Below are 19896 nucleotides of genomic sequence, written 5' to 3'. Positions count from 1 at the left end.
CGACCACGAGAGGCGTGGCCGGAGGAGGCGGGTCCTGAGACCCACGAACCAATCCTAAAGAAAAGGAGCCAAGGAAGGGGAGGAGCGACTTCCAACAAACGGAAGTCGCTCCTCTCCTTGCTCCCGCCTGATCCGGCGGCGAGCTGGTTTTCGCTTCCGGGTGGTACTCTCCTGGCGCGTTCTGGAAGCACAGTGGTTGCCATGGAGGTACTGGGCGAGTACGTTGGGTTGGACGGGCAGCGGCAGCAGCTACGGGTGCCTTGTGAGGCGCCGGGCGACGACGGCGACCCTTTTCGGGGCCTATTGTCCGGCGTGGCCCAGATGAGAGAGCTGGTGGCCGAACTCTTGGGCCCCCTGGAACAGCGGGAAGCGCGGAGCAGGGTGGCGGTGGCTCCAGACGAGGCCTTGGACGGTGAGTTCTGAGAGGGTGGAAGGCGGGGAAGAGGAGCTCGGGGAAATCTGTTTGGGGATCCCGTGTAAAGTATCGTACTTGAAGAAAGTGAGCCCCGAGAGGGTAAAAATTCCACCTAAAAATTGTTGACACCTTCCGCCGCATCTGGGCGGAATCTGGGCTGATTTATCTGGGCTGCTTCTACCTAAACGTTTTCACGACTCTGTCTCTCTTCGTTTATAAAACACACGCACGCACGCACGCGGGCGCGCGCGCTGAACTGCCTACTTTGTGCCAGGCACTGGGCTGAGTTTTGGAGAAAGAATGCGAATGAGTTACTCTCCCTGTGGACCCGAGTGGTGCGGGGTTAGGTAATAAAGAGTGGAAGTCCGACCCCAGGACCATCTGTATCTGCAAATCGGGAGAACCCGGGAAGGCTTCAGAGGGGGCATGCCTTGAGCTGGGTGTTGAAGGAAGAAAGGGAGTTTTACAAGGTGTGAAATTACAAACGTGTGGAAGATAGCAGTCTGTCGAAGAATAGGAACAGGTTTTGAAGGTTGAGATAGATTTCAGTTTAATTAACAAGTTTTAAGACTCCCAGGCACTGCTCTCCCACATCCCAGTTTCGTAGGTGCAGTCTGAAAGTAGAAACGTGAAATTTAACTGCTTTAATATTTTTTAAATCTTGTCTGGAATGCAGAAATAAGTAGGTTACATTTTGACTGCCCTGAAGAACCCAAGAACTAAATATTAGAGTCAGGGCTTAACTCCTCTGTAGAATAGTGAAAACTTTGTGCTTTCCTTTTCCATCTTGATTACTTCTTAATAGTTCCAAATAATATGAAAGAGACGGTTTGGAACATTACAGTGAGTTCAGATAATAGATTGTTTCCGAGTCACATATACCTAGAATGAAGTCCTGTTTTGTGGCTCCAGAAGTACCTCTCTGTTGAAAATGTTGTCGGCATAAGGACAAGAGCATAGCTAGAGTCGTTTTTCAAAATTTGTCATTACTATTGGAAAAAATTGGAAAAATAACTGCCACTCATTCTGTTAATGGTTCTGTTCTCCTATTGGAAAAATAACTGCCCCCTGCTCTATTTCTGTTGAAAATGTTGTCGGCATAAGGACAAGAGTATAGCTAGAATCATTTTTTAAAATCTGTTATTACTATTGGAAAAATAACTGCTACTGTTCTACTAATGGTGAGTCAGTAATGTGTGAACATGTTTTTCTATGATTTGCTTAATGAAATCCCCATAAAGCTTAGGTTTGAATTGCCTCTGTTAAATAAAGTGATAAAGATGAAATGGGGAATTTTATATTACATGAATTATATCTCATCAAGTAACGTACAAAATAAAAAACTATAAGTATTAAGGAAGAGTGATAGAACTTAACACTAAAAGTACAAATAATCCAATTACCAAATATACAAAGGATTTGAGTAGACAGTCCTTCCAATATGTGAGGCCAGTAAGCACATGGAAAGATGTTCAGCATCACTGGCCGTCAGGGAAATGCAAATCAAAACCACAGTGAGATGCCACGACATGTCCACTAGCATGGCTATAATCAAAAAAGAACAATAGCAAGTGTCGTCTAGGATATGAAGAAATTGGAGCCCTCATACGTTGCTGGTGAAAATGTAAAATGGCCTACTTCTTTGGAAAAGAGCTTGGCAGTTCCTCAAAAAGGTAAATACAAAGTTACCGTCTGACCCAGCAATTCCACTCCTAGTTCAACCAAGAGAATTGGAAACATGTCCACACAAAAATGTGTACAGCAATGTCCATAACAGCATTGTTCATAATAGCTGAACAGTGGAAATGGCACAAATGCTCATCGACTGATGAAGGGATAAACAAACTGTGATATGTCCGTGTAGTGGAATATGGTTCAGCAATAAAAGGGAGTGAAGTGCAGTGCATGCTACATGAATGAACCTTGAAAACGTGCTGAGTGAAAGAAGCCAGATTCGGAAGGCCACCTATTGAATAATTCCATCTCTGTGAAATGTCCAGGATGGAGAAATCTGTAGAGACAGAAAGTAGACAAGTCGTTGTCAAGGACTGAAGGGGATAGGCAGTGACTGCTTGTGGGTATGGGAGTTCTTTCTGGAATGACGGGAGTGTTCTAGCATTAAATAGTGGTGGCAATTGCACAACCTTGTGAACATACTAAAAATCAATAAGCTGTGTACTTTAAAAGAGTGAATTTTATGATTTCATGAAGCTTTTTAAAAAGTGATAGAAAAGGTTTTAAACACCAAAATGACTGAAATCTCTTTATTGATAACACATTTCAAATCTGGCATATGCCTGGTTTTATTAATCCTAAAGTAAAATGGTCTCGTTTTCAACCATTTTAATTATATTTCTTTCAACCACTGAACATATTATCATACAACAAATGTTTATTTTAAAAGGTGATGATGAAGATGATGCAGAAGATGAAAATAACATTGATAACAGAACTAACTCAGATGGACCATCTGCAAAACGGCCAAAACCACCATCTTAACAATAGCTTTTATGAGTTTTAACAGACTGCTGCCACACTCACTTCGGCAGCACATACACTGAATTGGAACAGTATGAAGAGGATTAGCATGGCCCCTGCACACACAAATGCACGAAGCGTTCCAAAAAAAAAAAGACTGCAACTCTATCTTAGTTATCACTGACATTTAAGGAAGACTTCTGTTTTAATTTGTTTTGTTTCCCTGGGACACTTTTGTTAAAGAAAAGCAAACTTTATTCTGTTTCCAGCCAAGAAAGATACAATAAATGTTTAGAAATCAATCTGTTTTCTTGAATAAGAAATTTCAGACCATGGAAATAATAGAGAACACTTTATAATGTATAAAAAATCCTCTAAGTTGGCAACTGACTTTGTATTATTTTCTACTTTTAAAATAACCATTGAATTAATTTGTGTGATGTCTACATCTTTTAAGTTCAGCTTCTGTTATAAAAAGTAATGTGATTCGTGGTCAAAAATATTTCAAAGAACTGACATGAGCAAGGGATGAAATTGGGTAGTGAGTATAAGAACGGCAGTCTGTATCATAGGATTGTATTCTTGAAACCTACATAAGTAACCAATATCACCTCAGTGAATTTAATTTTTTTAAAAATGGCAGTTTAAGTAGAAGGAAACCGGGAATAGAGAGAAGAACTGAAGGAAGATAAAGAGCTGTTGAAAGAAACCCAAGGAAACCTCGAGTTCATGCTCACTCCCAATATACAGGCATCTAGAGGTGACGCGACTCTGAACACACAGGTGAGCCGGCAGTCTGTGCACAGTTCCGAGTACACAAAGCAGAGTTTATTCTTGTATTACTATTGGTCCATTGTATTTTCCATACGTACAACATTAAACCTACTTCTGCCCCACCCTGTATGTTTTAACTTGTACCTTAAGAACGCCAAATGGGTTTTCTTTTATGCCGTCGTGGTATGTCTCTCTCTCTCTCTCTCTCTCACACACACACACACACACACACACACACACACACACAACCTTTAAGTAAGTCTGTGTGCACTGTAACTTAGATACTTCCTATCAGCCTGTAGCCATACTGGTTTTGCTTAACCAAGGGCTGTCGTAAAGCCTCGAGGTGGTGTCCGTTCTTGTTGGTGGGACTGAGGCATTTTTTATTTACTGTGCATGTTTCCTGATTCATTTAGATAACTAAAATGCAGAGAAATCAAGTAGTTGTACCTAATGAGATACAAATAGTCATTGATTTTTAGAGTTGGAAGTAACCTTATATACGTGTTATATGATTATTTCAGAGATAAATGGCATCTTAGAATCTGTGTTTGCCCTGAGTTACAGAACTGTTGGCAGAGCTGAGTCATACACATAGCCTTAAAAAGGTGACCATAGTACTATCCCAGTTACAGATTCTGAAATCTATAGCTTACAAAGTACATGCTATAAAGGAAACGGATTTACATAGCTTTCCATGTCTTTAAGGTATTGTTTTAGGGTAAGGTATTTGGGACATCAACCTTCTCTTAAGTACTCTCATGTAATTAAAACATTACCAACTAGAAAGTTGTATACAGATGCTCTTTGACTTATGGTGGGGTTTATATCCCAGTAAACTCACTATAATTTGAAAATACAAGTTGAAAATGTATTTAACACACTTGCCAAACAGCTTAGCCAGGCCGACCTTCAACACGCTCAGAGCACTCCCATCAGCCTGTGGTGGGGCGAAACCGTCTCCCCCCCACTGCCCAGCACCAAAGAGGAGCGCGCCACATACTGCTGGCCTGGGAAAGCGCAAAATTCAACATTTGAAGTAAGGTTTCTACTGAGAGCATTTTGCTTTCACACAATCATAAAGTCAAAAAAACCGTAAGTTCCACCATTGTAAGTCAGAGACTGTAAGTGGTCAGAAATGATCTTATTTGTTCAGTTATGTCTAATATTGGTACCTCAGCTTAATGACTTAAAATGACCTTTTATCTTTCATAGCTATAACCTGTAAAAATGGCATACTTGTGTAATTAAAATAGTTCATATTTTTTAATTAATAGCTAAACTTCGCTCCTGAATGTTTTGTTTCCTTCTTTGTTTAGTAAATATGTTTATAAAGAAGAAATTTCAAGGTATGCACACTTGGGATTCAGTGTTTTATGGCCTGGGTTATAGGTTTTATTGAGCTCTTCCTTTAGTACTGATTTTAATTCTAATACTGTCTTCGTCATAAGTGAGCCATACATGTGGCAATAAAAGTCAGTTTGAAGGACCAGTCTAAAAGACATGCCTTGCCTGGTTTTCCAGTCTCCTTGTAAGGGTACAAACGTTAGCCACAAGCAAGCAGAACATGGTCCAGTTGCCTTTCAAACCCTGGGCCAGGTGACTTCTTCTGCCTGTCTACTCTTCTCATCCTTTGGGTTTCGACATGAATATTTCCTCCAGTAGACATTTCCTGGCTCCCTGGACGACGTTAGGTCCTCGTGCTGCGTGGGTCTGTGCGCCTAGCACCCTGTATTTCCCCCTGATGACACGGAATGTACTGTAAAAGCATTATTGCTTCAGCTACTCAGAAGTTTTAACTTTTATTAAGAAGGCCTGGGCTTTTAAAGGACATAAAGTTTATGGATTTAATTTTTATTGATTTAAGAGAGAGAAAACATCAATTTGTTGTTCCAGTTATTTGTACATTCATTTGTTGATTCTTGTGGGTGTCCTAACCAGGGATTGAACCTGCAACCTTGGTATATGGAGATGACACTCTAACCAACTGAGCACCCAGTCAGTGCTAAACCTTTATGAGAGTTTATTTGAGCCAAACTGATGACATGCCAGGAAACACGGTCTTAAATGCTCCAGAATGTCATTTCTTATATAGCAGTGAGAGTCATACCTTAGACATCCTAAAAACCTAGGTTTCTTTAACTCGGTTGTCAGCCACCATGTGGTAATAAAATGTTTACAAGAAATTCCTGTTTGCCCTGTGAGCCACTGGAGTGGCTCAGTGCAGTGAGTGCCGACCTGTGAACCGAAGGGCCACTGGTTCGATTCCCGGTCAGCATACCCCTGGGGTTCAGGCTGAGTTTCTGGGTTGGGGGCATGGGAGAGGCAACCAGTCAATGTATCTCTCACATACATCATTGTTTCTCTCCCCTTCCTTCTCCCTCCCTTCCCATCTCTCTAAAAATAGTCTTTTTTTAAAGAAAAAAATCCTGTTTGAATTGTGGTTGAGCACTGCAAAGCTATATTACCATGAATGCAGCTAGTGATAGTTTCAGATAAAATCAACATTAATTAAATTATACTACAATCATTCTTGTGATCATTTTTCTTGGATATCTAAGTATATAGTAGGCAGAGTATGAAATTCTTACCAAAATTGAACAATATGGGGACAGGCAAAAGTAGGTTTACAGTTGAGCCCTGACTGGTGCAGGTCAGGAGTTGGGTATCACCCGGCAGACCAATAGGTCACCAGTTTGATTCCTGGTCAGGTCACTCCTGGGTTGCAGGCCAGGTTCCTGGTTGGGAGCATGTGGGGTATGCAAGAGGCAACCGGTCAATGATTCTCTCCCTCTCTTTTTCCCTCTTTCCCCTCCCTAAAAATAAAATATTTTTTTTAAAAAGTAGGTTTACAGTTGCATATGCGAAATACAGTTTATTTTTGTATTATTTATTACTGTATTATTTATATAACTGGAAACCTACTTTTGCCCACCCCTGTATTTGTAAAATAGCACTCAGTTTTATTTTAACAAATGAGAAACAAATTGGTTTGATGAAGCTGGGTCTTTTCTCACTACTTAGAATGTAATATTGGGCTGGCCAAAACGTCCATTACGTTTTTTCATTTCCACCAGTAACTTCATTGATTTGGACATTTTGAGTCTGTTGGCTCTCTCCCACTATTGGCTTCTAGTGGGGAGAGCCCAGGGGTGCTGCTAAACATCTTCCAATGCATAAGACAGCCCCACAACAAAGAATTGTTTGGCCAAAATGTCAGTAGTGCCAAGAAACTTTGCAGACCACTTTTGACACGTTCGGTCAGTCACAGCACCTTCTCTATCCACTGCACAAATCTGTTTTTGCATTTCAGTTGCATTTGTACCTTTCTTGAAATAATAAAGCACAATACACCAAAAATGTTCCGTATCTTCTGTCTTCAATATTAAAATAGCTGCACAAGAATTCACCAATTTTGGTAAGTTTTTTTAAGTGCATGCTGATATGACAGCTGTCACAATACAATATACCAAAATTGTTCCGAATGAAGTTATAGACAACTAAGGGCTACTAGAGCCATCCTGTGGAAAAAACAGCGGACTTTTTGGCCAAGCCAATAAACTTCAGGTAGATTGAAGAATTTTAGTGTAAAGAACAGAGCCATTAAAGTACTAAAAGAAAATGGAATAATAGTTTTTATAATTCCAGAGTGAGAAAGTTTTCCTAACCAGGGTTTTTGAAAATCTAAAAGCCATAATAAAAAAGATTAGTAAATATGATTACATAATGTTTCTGAACATTCTGTAAGGTTAAAAAACAAAGGGAAAAGTATTTCATATTTTCAGCACAGATGACTAAGAATTAATTCCTTTTATGAGTCTCACATGTACCAGTCAGAAAGAATAGAAATGGGCAAACGAAAGGAACAGCAAGGTCACAAGAAGTATGCATGGCTTTTAAATGAAAAAAATGTGCCACTTCCAGGAAATGAAAATTAAAATACAATGCAGTACCATTTTTCACCTTTCAGACTGAAAGATCAAAAGTTTTGATGCAATATTGAGCTGGAAAGGATGTGAAGGTCTATAATATATTGATGTTGAGTGTAAATTGGTATAAGCTCTTTGAAAGTTAAGTTGATAATTCTGTTCAAATGTTAAATATATGTGCTCTTAGATTTAGCAGTTTCACTTATAGAAATCCTACAGATAATAGCAACATGTGCACAGATCTGTTACAAAACTATTTACTACAGCCTTATTCGTAGTAACAAAAGGCAGTAACACAACCTAAATATCCATCAGAGGACCTTGTTAAATAAAAATAGTGTGTTTGTCACATTAGAACATTTGTGCAGGCATTAAAATGACCAAGGTATAGCTGTATGTGTTGTTAAAGATCAGTCTCTAGGATATGGTGTTAAATGAAAACTAGCAAACTATACAAACAGTGTGTAGAATGCTATTATTAAAGACTATTGGCTGGATATACTTATACTTTCTCTGAAAGGATAATGAAACTGCTTGTAGAGAGAGTAGGGGTCAGGAGTGAAAGGGAGATTTTTCATCATATAGTCTTTTTGTTCTCTTTTTATTTGAAAAAATCATGTTGCATGTTTTTATACACAAATACAGAAGTTACTGTGGAATCTGCCGCTGCCACCACAGCTGCCGTGACCTGCCAGGACAGCGCTGCGGCCGAGCATCCCTAGGCATCACATCAGAAGCTGCTGACCACTCCCCAGCCCTCGCCAAACACGTCTCATTCTCCACACCGCCAGTGCGCGGTCCCTGCAGGCACAAGGTGGGCACCATGGCCGAGAACTTGAACTGCCACCACTGCAGTGAGCTCCTGCAGGGGAAGAACTACGTGGAGAAGGACGGCCACCGCTGCTGCTTGAACTGCTTTGACAAGTTCTGTGCCAACACCTGTGTGGAATGCCACAAGCGCATCAGTGCGAACTCCAAGGAGGTGTGCTATAAGAACCACTACTGGCACAGCTCCTGCTTCTACTGTGCCAAGTGCCTGCACCCCTTGGTCAACGAGACCTTTGTGGCCAAAGACGACGAGATCCTGTGCAACAAGTGCAGCATGATGGAGGAGTCCCTTACGTGCAAGGGCTGCTCCAAGCCCATTGTGGCCGGCGATCAGAACGTGGAGTACAAGGGGACTGTCTGGCACCAAGACTGCTTCACCTGCAGCAGCTGCAACCAAGTCATCGGGACCGGAAGCTTCTTCCCTAAAGGGGAGGACTTCTACTGCGTGACTTGCCACGAGACCAAATTTGCCAAGCAGTGCGTGAAGTGCAACAAGGCCATCACGTCGGGAGGAGTCATGTACCAGGATAAGCCCTGGCATTCCGAGTGCTTTGTGTGTGCCAACTGCTCTAAGAAGCTGGCCGGGCAGCGTTTCACCACTGTGGAGGACCAGTATTACTGTGTGGATTGCTACAAGAACTTTGTGGCCAAGAAGTGTGCTGGGTGCAAGAACCCCATCACCGGGTTTGGCAAAGGCTCCAGCGTGGTGGCCTATGAAGGACAATCCTGGCATGACTACTGCTTCCACTGCAAGAATTGCTCCGAGAATCTGGCCAACAAGCGCTTTGTTTTCTATCAGGAGCAAGTGTATTGCCCCGACTGTGCCAAAAAAGTTGTAAAGTGACAGGATCTCCTGTCCTGTGAAATGGAATCGAGTCTCGTTCCTTGTGTCCTCACCCTCTGCCCTGCCCCACCCATAGGAAAAGGGCAGCCTTTGACCTCTTCAAAGGTGTCCCTTCTGTCTCTTCTCCCATTTTATAGTATTAAATAAGGGCACACGGTGATCAGTCATTAGAATTTAGCAAAAAGCAACTCTGCAGCAAAGTTAATTTCGTGATGGCTGCAGTCAAAACATGAACACTTAGATCGACTCCTCTGCATGTTTAACATAGAGCAGAAGAGTACTAACCACTTAGCTGTTTAGCGATGTAAGCCAGAAGCCTCAGACATCGAGTCCCCAGAGATGTCCTTCCTGGCCCAGCGGGGCCACCGCATCTTCACACAGCACCGAACGGCCGCAGCAGCCGCTCCAGCTCACCGCTCAGCGTGTGCTGGGAGCAGACAGAAAACCTACCCATGTGCACGGTTTAACTCCCGCATCAAAACCTCTTTTCTGTTCTTTTGTGCTTTTGATTCCCTACTACAAATTTCCAGAAAAGTAACATTTGAACTTAGCTGTAATTCTGATATTTTATCTTTTATTTTATTTTTTGGGGAGGGAGGGAGAAAAAGAGGGAGACAAACACTGATGTGAGAGAGATCCATCGATCGGCTGCCTCTCATACGCATGCCAACTAGGGACCAAACGCACAACCCAGGCACGTGCGCTGAGTGACCTTCACGTTGCCGGGATGACAGCCAGCCGATGGAGCCACACTGGCCAGGGCCTTCACCGCGACTCGAAGCTGAGATTTTCCCTGTGCTAACGTTTGAGTTCCCCATGTGCCCTGTTTTCTGAACGTTCCTAACTTTCGAGCACGGAATGTGCGGGCCATTTGGGACGTGTAAACAGATCTGAGAGGACAAGGCTGTTTGAGAACATGGTCCCAGCGAATACTTCTGGAACCCGAACAAAACTAACCCAGCTATCCCCTTTTTTTAAACTAATATTTCTGTTTTAATAAACAGCAGCAGAGTTAGGTTTGGAGACTTGCATGGAGGTATTTTAGGACCCCCACATGCTCTACAGTTTTGAAGTCATCCCACAGCAGGAGCCATACAACTCTGGAGGGGCAGCCGAACAGGTGCCAGGACTGTCACGGCAGGGATGTGGCGAGTTGACTTCCTTGTAACACCATTGTTGGCTCTTTGTCCCTGTGTTAAAGAGGCCCTCCAGCATCCCTTCTCTTGTGATTGCAGTTCCTCAGGAGCGGAGCTACACCTCCCCGGGAGTGGGAGGTCGCCGTCCTCACAGGCAGACTCCCATGCAGTGCTTACCTGAGAGCGGGCGCACCTGCCCGCCGTATTCCGGCGGCACTGTTACATGACACAGGAGAACGAGACGATCTCACGGTGAACGTGTAATGACGACGCATGTTACCAACACTCTCAGCAGCGGTTAGAGAAGCCAGTGCCTGCCTCCTACATTTTGTTGTTAGCTGTGACCATGCAATGTTTCCGTGCATCCTCACACAAACGAAGCGGCATATAAAGAAAAATTTCTGTGAAACTTTCCATTTTTACTTTTTAAAAGTTGTGCTTTATTTATTTAGTTATCCTTATCCAAGAATATTTTCATTGATTTTTAAGCGAGCAAGGGACATCGGTGTGCGAGAGAAACATGGATGAGTTGCCTCCCATACACTCCCCAGTCAGGGATCAAATGCAACAACCTAGGTAGGTGCCCTGACCAGGAATCGAACCCACAACCTTTTGGTATATGGGGTGATGACACTTCAGTCAAATGAGCCACCCAAAAGCCATATAAACAGTTTAAAGTGTCACTAATTCAGGGCAAAAATGAACCAATTCAGACTTAAAAAAAACCCACGTTTCCCAGCTGACAACTACTTTGCCAGAATAGAGAGTAGAGTGTGACTTGTAAAGAGGTGAGGAAGATGGGACTCAGTGTGAGGTAGGGTACCAGAAAGAAAAGGGAGATGTTTCTAAAACTGACGTGCCTAGTGTTAACCTTGGAAAAATTGCCCTCCGGCTAGTGCGGTATTCTCGAACTGTTAAACAGAGTTCAGTGTCACTGCAAGTATTCCATTCTCAGGTGAACTTGGGGTCAGAATTGCTCAGTTTAAAGACGTGGCTGAGGAAACAGTGAGTGCTGGACAGTAAGCGTCTATGGAAATCTTTTAAAAGTAGCAGTTGATGTTGGAGCCACTGGGGTCCAGTTTTCAATGGAAATTTACTCTGGTGCCAAAAATTCTGCTGGAGATAGAAGCCACTTCTAGAAAAACATTGCTAGTTGAAATGAGTGTCATGAGGCCGAGGAATGGCCTAGAACCCCAGGGCTCTGACCGGCATCCTGGTGCTCTGGGCGGTGTCGTGACGCTTGGTGCGTGTGCTGGGCAGTTAGGAAGCCGTCGTCACTGTTGTAACGAGGACTTCTCCAGACTCTGACCGCCAGGTAACACACACCGCTTGTTTGGGAATGGGTCGTTTTTCTCTGTATCAGCAAAGAACATCCCAAGACAGCCAACATGACAAGAATTGTTGGCAATAATACGTTGGGAGACTCATTTTAAATCTTGGCCTTGAAATGAACCTATCGGTACATGCCGAAACCTCAAAGAGTTTAATAACCAAACCTACCCAGTATATGTGACACTGTATGCTCTGCACTTGGTAAATGTCAACCTGCACCTTCCATGTTGCAGGCACTGTTCCAGGCATGGGGCATATAGCAGTGCACAAATACACAAAATCCCTCCCCTGCCGGAGTTCAGATCCTGACAAAACCTGTGTCTCGTGGTGCCGTGTGATGAGCACTGTGGAGAAAAGCACGGGGGGGGGGGGGGGCCGGATGCTGCATTTTCAGTGGGGAGGTCGGAGGCAGCCTCATTCGGCTGGCAGTGGAGCGGAGGTCTGAAGAGAGTGCTGGAGCGGGCCAGGCCCAAGCACCCAGGCAAAAAGGACCTGAGTGCAAAGGCCCTGAAACAGGTTTTTCTGGTGTGTGCTAGAATCAACAAAACCAGTGTGGCTGAAATGGAGTCGGGTCATGAGACTATTAGAAAGTGAACCAAATTGGGTCAAGGGCCACTTACTTACGACTATGCCATGTTAAGGACTCCGGCTTTTATGCTGAGCAGGATTTTCAAGACGGGTAGCATTTTGGAAGGATCCCTCACCAGTTGTTGTGTGGTGGGAGTCGTGTAGTAGACTTAGGGAGCAGGTTCTGGTGGGTGGAGAGAGCTGCAGCTTGGTTGGACATCTTAGTATCAAGTTGGCAGCTGGATATTCAAGTCTGGAGCTCAGGAGATACAAGGTGGTGGTATGTGAGCATGCAAAGCCATGAGCCTGGAAGAGACGACCGAAGGAGTAAGTGGAGAAGAGGGAACTGGGGCAGATCCCCAGGGGAGAACCAGCGAAGGAGACAGGAGAAGCTGGTGAGGAAGGGGGAGAGCCAGGAAAGCATCTAGAAGTGGGCTAACACACAGCAGCCATCAGTCCCTTGTGGCTATTTCAGTTAGGATTGAAATTTTAAATCCAGTTCCTCAGTCACAGCCATATCTCAAGGCTCATTTCATGTGGCTAGTGGCTACCGATTTGGGCCGCACAGACAAAGAACATTTCCACCTTCACTAAAGTTCTCTTCAGTGGTACTGATCCAGAAGCCAACAGAAGAAATATCTCAAGGAGAGGCAATATGTCAAAAACTGCTAACAAGTAATGTGAGGACTGAGGCTTGACCAATAGATTTAGTTAGTGTAAGTTACCGGCCACCACTTGACACGAAAGCAGTTTTGGGGGCGGGCAGCAAACACCTGGTCAAATTGTATTCAGGATAAACTGGAGAAGAGGAACTGGAATCAGAAAATATAGACACCTCGGTTTAATAGAGCTAGGAGATAAATTGCACCTTTCCCTCTTTACCAAAAGAGTGCTTTTAACTATTAAATAGTCATAGACAAAATAGTAATAATCAAACTTGGATAATTCCTAAATAATAAAAAGAAAACATTAACTTAGCAATCATTACGTTTGGAAATAATGCATTACTCCTACTGTAATTACTTTGATATTTATACTACCAAGGCAATAGTATCTTGAAAGACAGGGATGAACTAAGCATTTATTTACTAAACCTCTAAATACTAGAATCTGGCCCTGGCTGGCATGGCTCAGTGAATTGAGTGCCGGGCTGCAAAGCAAAGGGTCACTGGTTCAATTCCCAGTCAGGACACATGCCTGAGTTGTGGGCCAGATCCCCAGTAGGGGGTGCCTGAGAAGCAACCACACATTGATGTTTCTCTCCTCTCCCTCCCTTCCCCTCTCTCTAAAAATAAATAAATAAAATCTTAAAAATACTCGAATCTGAAGCATAAGAGATAGTCTAGTTCAACAAAAAGGAATTACTACTTTACAAGACAAGTGAGAAATTCACAAACCATGCATTACATCAAACATTCGTAAAACAAAAAGGAACATAATTTGCCCTGGCTGGTGTAGCTCAGTGAATTAAGTGTGAGCTGTAAACCAAAGGGTCCCCAGTTCGATTCCCAGTCAGGGCACATGCCTGGGTTGTGGGCCAGGTCCCCAGTAGGGGGCATGTGAGTGGCACCCACACTGACGTTTCTGTCCTTCTCTTTCTCCCTTCCTTTCCCTCTAAAAATAAATAAATAAACCTTTAAAAAAGTAACATAATTTTCTTAAATCATTTCCAAACTCTCACTGTTTCAAGACTAACCAAATAAAACAAGAAACTGCTCAGTAATTTCCCTCAAATTATCCTTTTTTTAAGAAGCAGTGTAGTAGAATGATAGAACTAGAGATCTGAAGCCAGACATCCTGGGTTCAAATCCTGGCTCCTCCACTTACTTGCTGTGTGACCACCGGCAAGTTATTAATTCCTACGTGCTCGTTTTCTCATTTTCCTCTTCTGTAAAATGGCACTAGTACCAGTACATACCTGCCTCATAGGGCTATTGTGGAGAATGAATGTAAATCACTCAAAGCAGTGCCTGCAGCATGCACACTACAATGTTCCTCTGACTTACGATGTCTACAGCTCAAACCCATCACAAATCAGAAGTATAAGTCGATCGCTGGCCAGTGTGGCTCACTGGATTCCGTGCCCGCCCGCAAACTGAAAGGTTGAGGTTCAGCTCCCAGTCAGGGCACATGCCTGGGTTGCAGGCCAGGTCCCAGAGCTGGAGCGTGCAAGAGGCAACCATGCTTCTCTCCTCCTTCCTTTCCCCTCTCTAAACATAAATAAAAATCCTCTTAAAGAAAATAAGTCAAAACGCATCTAACACACCTAACCTACTGAACCTCAGAGTTTAGCCTAAAAACACACGTAACCTACTGAACCTCCTACAGAGTTTAGCCTAGCCTACCTTAAACGTGCTCAGCACACATCAGCCTACAGCTAGGCAAAACACCTTGCTGCCCGCTGCCCAGCATCACAAGAATTGTACTGCAGAATGCTAGCCCAGAAAAGGGTAAAAACTCAAAGTACAGTTTCTACTGATCACACTGCTTTCACACCAGCATGAACTGGAAAAATCTTGTCGAACCATGGTAAGTCAGGGAATGTCTGTAATTAGCTAACGCTCAAAAGATGTGCTTGGGCTATCTGACCCTCACAGAAACAGGTATTTCAAACCACCGCTTACTTGGAAGATTCCAAGTACTGTAGCAGAAGGTAAGTCATTTCAGGAACTAGACCTATGGAGGTCGTAAAAGACAGAAATGAGACTAATTAAAGAATCTGATCTTGCTGCTTTTGAGTTGCAAAAGTACCTGCTTTATCTTTCCAGTAAAACTTTGCTGTGCAATGTGTGGCCTTCCATTGTGATCAAATCAGTCCTGTTGAAGTTTGAGGTTGCTAGAAACTTTTAGATTTTCAGTAGCTCATACAAATTGAGAAAAACTTTCTCAGCCCTGAGCAGTGTGGCTCAGTTGGTTGAGTGCTGGCCTGCAAACAGCAGGGTCAGCGGTTCAATTCCCAGTCAGGGCACATGCCTGGGTTGCAGGCAGTTGGGGGCCTGCGAGTGGTAACCACACATCCGATGCTCCTCTCTATCCCTCTTTCTCCCTCCCTTCCCCTCTCTCTAAAAATAAAAAAATTAAATCCTTTAAAAAAAAAGGCATCACATGCCCGGTTATACCTGTGGCTGTGCCACCTACCAGCTGTGACCTTTGGCAAATATCTTTCCCACCTCGGTGTTCTCATTTGTAAAACCTAGATAATTGTTAGCTCATAGGGTTGTTGCATTAAGTGGCTTAATTCATGTAAAGTTCTTAGAACAGGGCCCAACAGAGTCAAGCACCAAAAAATGTTGATTATTAAAATCTGTCAGTATGAAACATTTCCCTGGTATTAATGACATGACTGTATAAAAATATATCTTGATCTCACCCAGAAGAAAAGAAAAACTCCTAAAATCTAGTATTTCCATTTTTAGTTATTTGTATTGGTACCAGACATGAGGTAGTAAGTACAGATGCACAGGAAGAAGTACAAGGATCACATCTTCATGCAACTAACCTATCGCCTGATGGCCAGCCCTTAGGCTATAAAAGAATATCTGGATGATGACTTGATAGCATCCTTTAGAGAGCCATCACACAGCTGACAGGACTGGACCAAATATTTTCATTGCACACCTTGTTTCCATATTCTATGTGTAAGTAAGACTTCTCAACATTCAAATATTTAGACTCTTCCCAAGATTTTTTAAAAAACCAGTACCATTAATAATGGTAGTTAATTAATAATGCCAGTAGCATTACCAAAAGGAGGAACAAATCCTGCATATCAGGAGAGCGATCACCTCAATAATTTTATACCAATTTCTCACAAGCATAAATAGCTGGCTTTCAGAAGGATGAACTGGTATTTCCGTTTGAAGAATTTTAAAGCAAGCGAAGTAACTGGAAAGTTTAAATTTTATGACCACATTTGGGTCTTCTTACATGTTAAACACAATAAAAAATGTCCACACTCATTTTCCCCCAAAAGAAAAAATTTCTGAACCATCACTATGTTTCACAGTAGAATAAAAATAACAGACACGGTTTTACTTCCAAAATCTGAAGACATCAACATGATTTTGAAGTATTGTATCTCAGGCTTTACCTAAAATGTCCTTATTATTCAGTTAAGGATAGCCCCCCTAGTCACATTTTTTAAAAAGCCTCCGCCCCACCACAACTTCCTGAGATCTGTGGAAAAACTGCAGTCTTGTGATCGGGTTCCTTACAGTGCTGGCAGTTGGGTAATCAAGAGGAAAAAACGGTGACTGATTTTATGTGTCGATCAGTTGTAGTCTGCTGATCTGATTAGAAGCCTTGACAAATGCCTGATGGCGATTGCAAATAACTGCCAAGCATATGGGGATAATACAGTAGCCCACCGTTTTGGGGTCAGCTCTTGTACAAGAATAGAGGAACAGAAACATCTGTAAGTAAGGGATCAGAAAAATGATTGTCCAAAACCAAAATGGTAGGGAGAGTAACCGAGCTTTCAAGGAGTGTGTCCACGTGGTCCCTTCAAGGGGCTCATCTGGGTGCTGCTGAATGTGTTCCAAGGCCAGTCTGTTGTAAGTCTCATTGATTTCAAACACGTAGTAAAATGCGGCTGCACTTGCTAACAGATACAATCCCACTCCAATCCATCCCATCCGCTGACGGAAATTCATCATTCTCCATGCTCTGTGCCTTCGAAGTTAAAAAGATTAGAAGAGACAGTTAGGGTCTAGTCATGCTGCAACGGCAACCATTCCAAATGTACTTCCTTTATTTCTAATGAGTTCTAAATACCCTACTGCCGCATTTACAGTTTAAGACAAAAATTAACACATGTAAACAAAGTACAGGTTGTTGTTTTATGTAATAGTTATGAGGAATTATAAAAAGTTTCAGTATATACTGACTCTGCCTTTATGTGAATCCCACAGAATAAATCACTACAATCTGGCTTACAAAGGTCCAGTACGCCTTCCATTAAGAGACGGGAACTAAAGTGGTTTCCTACGGAACATGTCACTTTTACAGTTCAAATGCTTTCTGGCTTAATAGTATTGCTTCGGACGTGAACACTTGGTTCTACAAGTCAAAGCAATGTCGGGGCCCCCAAGTCAAGACAGTAACTCTTAAACACTTACAATGGTCCCGAGAATCTTCCTGTTCCCACGGCAAGCGTTAAAGAGTCACTCAGTTCAGAATACTCGGGTAGCTTTGGCATGTCAGAGAAAGCCACCATAAAAGAAATCCCCGGGGTCAACGGCTGGGAGAACGGTGCACGCGACCAGCCTGGAGCACAAGCTAACTGTGATTAAGCACGGCGTGACTGAGGCGGGTCTCGCGGCGGATCGGCCCCTGTCGCTGCTCCCGGAGCCCCCAGCCTCTGTCACCCGGCCCAGCCGGGAGATTCCCTAGCCGACCCCGCCCCCTGTCACGCTGCAGCATCCGCGGGCCGCGACCAGGGCTGCGCAGGCGGCGTCAGGCCCCGGCCTCTCTGCCTCGCAGCACCGGGATCCCAGTGCCGGGCAGCGGCCACTGGCCGAGCCTGCAAAACTGGGCAGGCCCGGGATCTCACCTTCCTGTCCGGGTTGGCCCGCCCGCTCGCCGTCCCGGATGCTGCCACAGTCGGGGCTTCCGGCTCGGCCCGGAAGCACGCTCGCCCCGCCCCGAGGAGTCCGCCCCCCGTGACGTCAGGGCGTGTCAGCCCCCGCGGCACCGCCTTCCCGAGAACTCCACCCACCGCGCCAGGTAGGGGCGCTAGGTGCGGCTGTGGGGTGTCTGGGGTGGGGCGCCGGGCCGCCCGTGGGCTCCTCGGCCTTGCCGCGGGTCCCTCGCTCGGGACTCTGATGACCCCATCGCCCCTCGCCGCGGAGAGAGCCGCGCCGAAGAGGCGGTCCGCCATCCCCTCCTCGCGCCTCTGCACAGCCCCCGGTAGCCCTCTCCGGTCCCCGTCCGAGTCGGGGAGTGGCCGCCCTCCCGCTCCTCAGGCCTGGCGTCCCCGGAGGCGTCGGGAGCTGGCCCTGGCTGGCGCCTCAGCCGCTGGCGGTGGACACAGCCCTGGGCAGCTAGATAACGGAGGGGCGCCCGAGGCTGAGGAGGGGGTTAAGGTGGCTGCTTGCCGCCGTGGGGACGCCCTGGCGTCGCCAGCCGCTTAGGGTGTGCGGGGCTTCCCAAGCCCCGGCTGGGCCCTTGACACCTTCAACTGACCCAACAGCGTTGTCCTCACAGGACCTGGAACTCGGGACGTCGGCGGGACTTATCCGGGATACTTCGAAGGAATACTGTGGATTGCGGCGGATGCCCCCAACAAATTAGAATTTAAATATGTTGTTTTGGGCACCATGACGCTGAGGCCCTTGGAAGACCTGTGTAGGGGGAAGGATATGAACCCTCGGAAAGCGCTGTTGATTGCCGTTGTCCCCCAGACCTGTAAGGAGGCCGTGCGGGCCAGTTTAGCTCCCTTAGGTGAGGGCAGGTTGGCCGGGAGGTTCCGGAGGGACGGGCATGGGAATGGGGCCTTAGTAGGGCTGCTGAAGAAACCAGTTTTGCTCTGGTCCCGAAGGAGATACCTGGAAAAGGCGGTGTCTGGACAGTGATCTCGAAGCCCCCTGACCCAGATAATGAATTTTTAAGCAGATAAACTGAATTTTTAGAAGAGGGCATACGATTGGTTGAGTTGATGTGAGCTTTTGGGTATGGAAACGACCCTTTTGACCCAGACCAGGACATGATACCAGAAATGAGGTCCCACATGTTGGCACAGGCATTAGATGAGGTTTTCAGCCTGCCCTGCGATGCCTGAAGTACGAGAAGCTGAGGATATTCTCTGGCAGTGATCCTCCAGGACCTGAAGAAGAAGAATTTAAATCCTGGCTGTTTCATACTCCTCAAGTGATGAAGACGCGGCAGGTGTCGGATGCAGAGAAAAGAAGGCAGTTGACAGCCTTAGAGGCCCAGCATATGATGTCATCTGTGTCCTCACGTTAATCAAGCCTTTATTTTCAGTCCCTGAATGCCTGCAGGCTCTTGAGCAGCTTTGGGGGGTTACTGATAATCCTAGGGATGTGCAGGTCAAATATCTGACCACTTACCGGAAGGATGAAGAAAAACTGTGTCCACACTGAGGCTGGTAGAGAGAGGGGCAGTTAAGAGAAGCTGTGAGTCAGGCCGCCCGGACCAAATCGTTGCTGGAGCAGCCAGAGGGTGGGCTGGCCCCTGGCTTGTCGGAGCTGCTGGCGCTGATAAGGGATGAAGATGACGCAGCTGAGAATGAGGCCCTTCTCCAGGCAGGACTGGAGTGGCACTTCACCTGAACGTTAGGAACGCAGAAGGGGACGGTGACAATAAGCAGAGCGTGGAGGTAGAGCAACCCATATACTTGGGGGCCAGACATCCCAAGCCCTAGCAGGTGATGCTGAGCAGGTAGCTCATTTCTGTACAGTTCTCAGTATAAATCCATTGTCACTTCTGTGTGGGTCATGCACTAGGAAGGCCGCAGTTCCGCACTGGCGTGTGTATAGTTAAACGCACTCCCGTGGACTTCTCCTCATCCAGAGCTGTGCGGGTGGTCTGTCGCCGCCTGTGTAGTGCTCTGAGAGGGGTGCAGGCTCAGGCGCC

The 19896-nt window shown here is 45.0% G+C and overlaps 3 protein-coding genes across 5 annotated transcripts; 2 read left to right on the top strand and 1 right to left on the bottom strand.

Annotated features, from left to right (window-relative positions):
- Positions 1-131: 131 nt before the first annotated feature.
- Positions 132-3195, top strand: GON7 (GON7 subunit of KEOPS complex). The gene is made up of 2 exons (XM_045822643.1): positions 132-412; positions 2820-3195. Exons 1-2 carry the CDS (start codon positions 202-204, stop codon positions 2912-2914), a joined length of 306 nt encoding a protein of 101 aa, XP_045678599.1. The 5' UTR covers positions 132-201; the 3' UTR covers positions 2915-3195.
- On the top strand, positions 281-9295 carry LOC123808185 (four and a half LIM domains protein 1-like). 2 transcript variants are annotated; one of them, XM_045822642.1, is made up of 2 exons: positions 281-412; positions 8242-9295. In XM_045822642.1, the coding sequence occupies exon 2, from the start codon at positions 8420-8422 to the stop codon at positions 9266-9268; it is 849 nt and encodes a 282-aa protein (XP_045678598.1). In that variant the 5' UTR covers positions 281-412; positions 8242-8419; the 3' UTR covers positions 9269-9295. The 2 variants fall into 2 exon arrangements, with proteins under 2 accessions (XP_045678598.1, XP_045678597.1); XM_045822641.1 differs by lacking the exon at positions 281-412 and adding an exon at positions 3342-3676.
- A 6890-nt stretch (positions 9296-16185) lies between these two features.
- Positions 16186-17935, bottom strand: TMEM251 (transmembrane protein 251). 2 transcript variants are annotated; one of them, XM_045823043.1, is made up of 2 exons: positions 17855-17935; positions 16186-16974 (listed from the first exon to the last, which is right to left on the bottom strand). In XM_045823043.1, the coding sequence occupies exon 2, from the start codon at positions 16956-16958 to the stop codon at positions 16563-16565; it is 396 nt and encodes a 131-aa protein (XP_045678999.1). In that variant the 5' UTR covers positions 16959-16974; positions 17855-17935; the 3' UTR covers positions 16186-16562. The 2 variants fall into 2 exon arrangements, with proteins under 2 accessions (XP_045678999.1, XP_045678997.1); XM_045823041.1 differs by lacking the exon at positions 17855-17935 and adding an exon at positions 17421-17848.
- Positions 17936-19896: the final 1961 nt, after the last annotated feature.

Source organism: Phyllostomus hastatus, unplaced genomic scaffold (assembly GCF_019186645.2).
Source record: "Phyllostomus hastatus isolate PE091 unplaced genomic scaffold, TTU_PhHast_1.1 phas_scaffold_501, whole genome shotgun sequence".
Lineage (NCBI taxonomy): Eukaryota > Metazoa > Chordata > Mammalia > Chiroptera > Phyllostomidae > Phyllostomus > Phyllostomus hastatus.
This window is presented reverse-complemented; position numbering and strand designations above follow the sequence as displayed.

Coding starts and splice junctions, on each gene's coding strand:
- LOC123808185 (XM_045822642.1), top strand. CDS start 8,420: ATGGCCGAGAACTTGAACTGCCACCACTGCAGTGAGCTCCTGCAGGGG.
- GON7 (XM_045822643.1), top strand. CDS start 202: ATGGAGGTACTGGGCGAGTACGTTGGGTTGGACGGGCAGCGGCAGCAG. Junction 413..2,819: donor TCCAGACGAGGCCTTGGACG/GTGAGTTCTGAG, acceptor TTATTTTAAAAG/GTGATGATGAAGATGATGCA.
- TMEM251 (XM_045823041.1), bottom strand. CDS start 17,518: ATGGTGGCTTTCTCTGACATGCCAAAGCTACCCGAGTATTCTGAACTG. Junction 16,975..17,420: donor GGAAGATTCTCGGGACCATT/GTAAGTGTTTAA, acceptor TTAACTTCGAAG/GCACAGAGCATGGAGAATGA.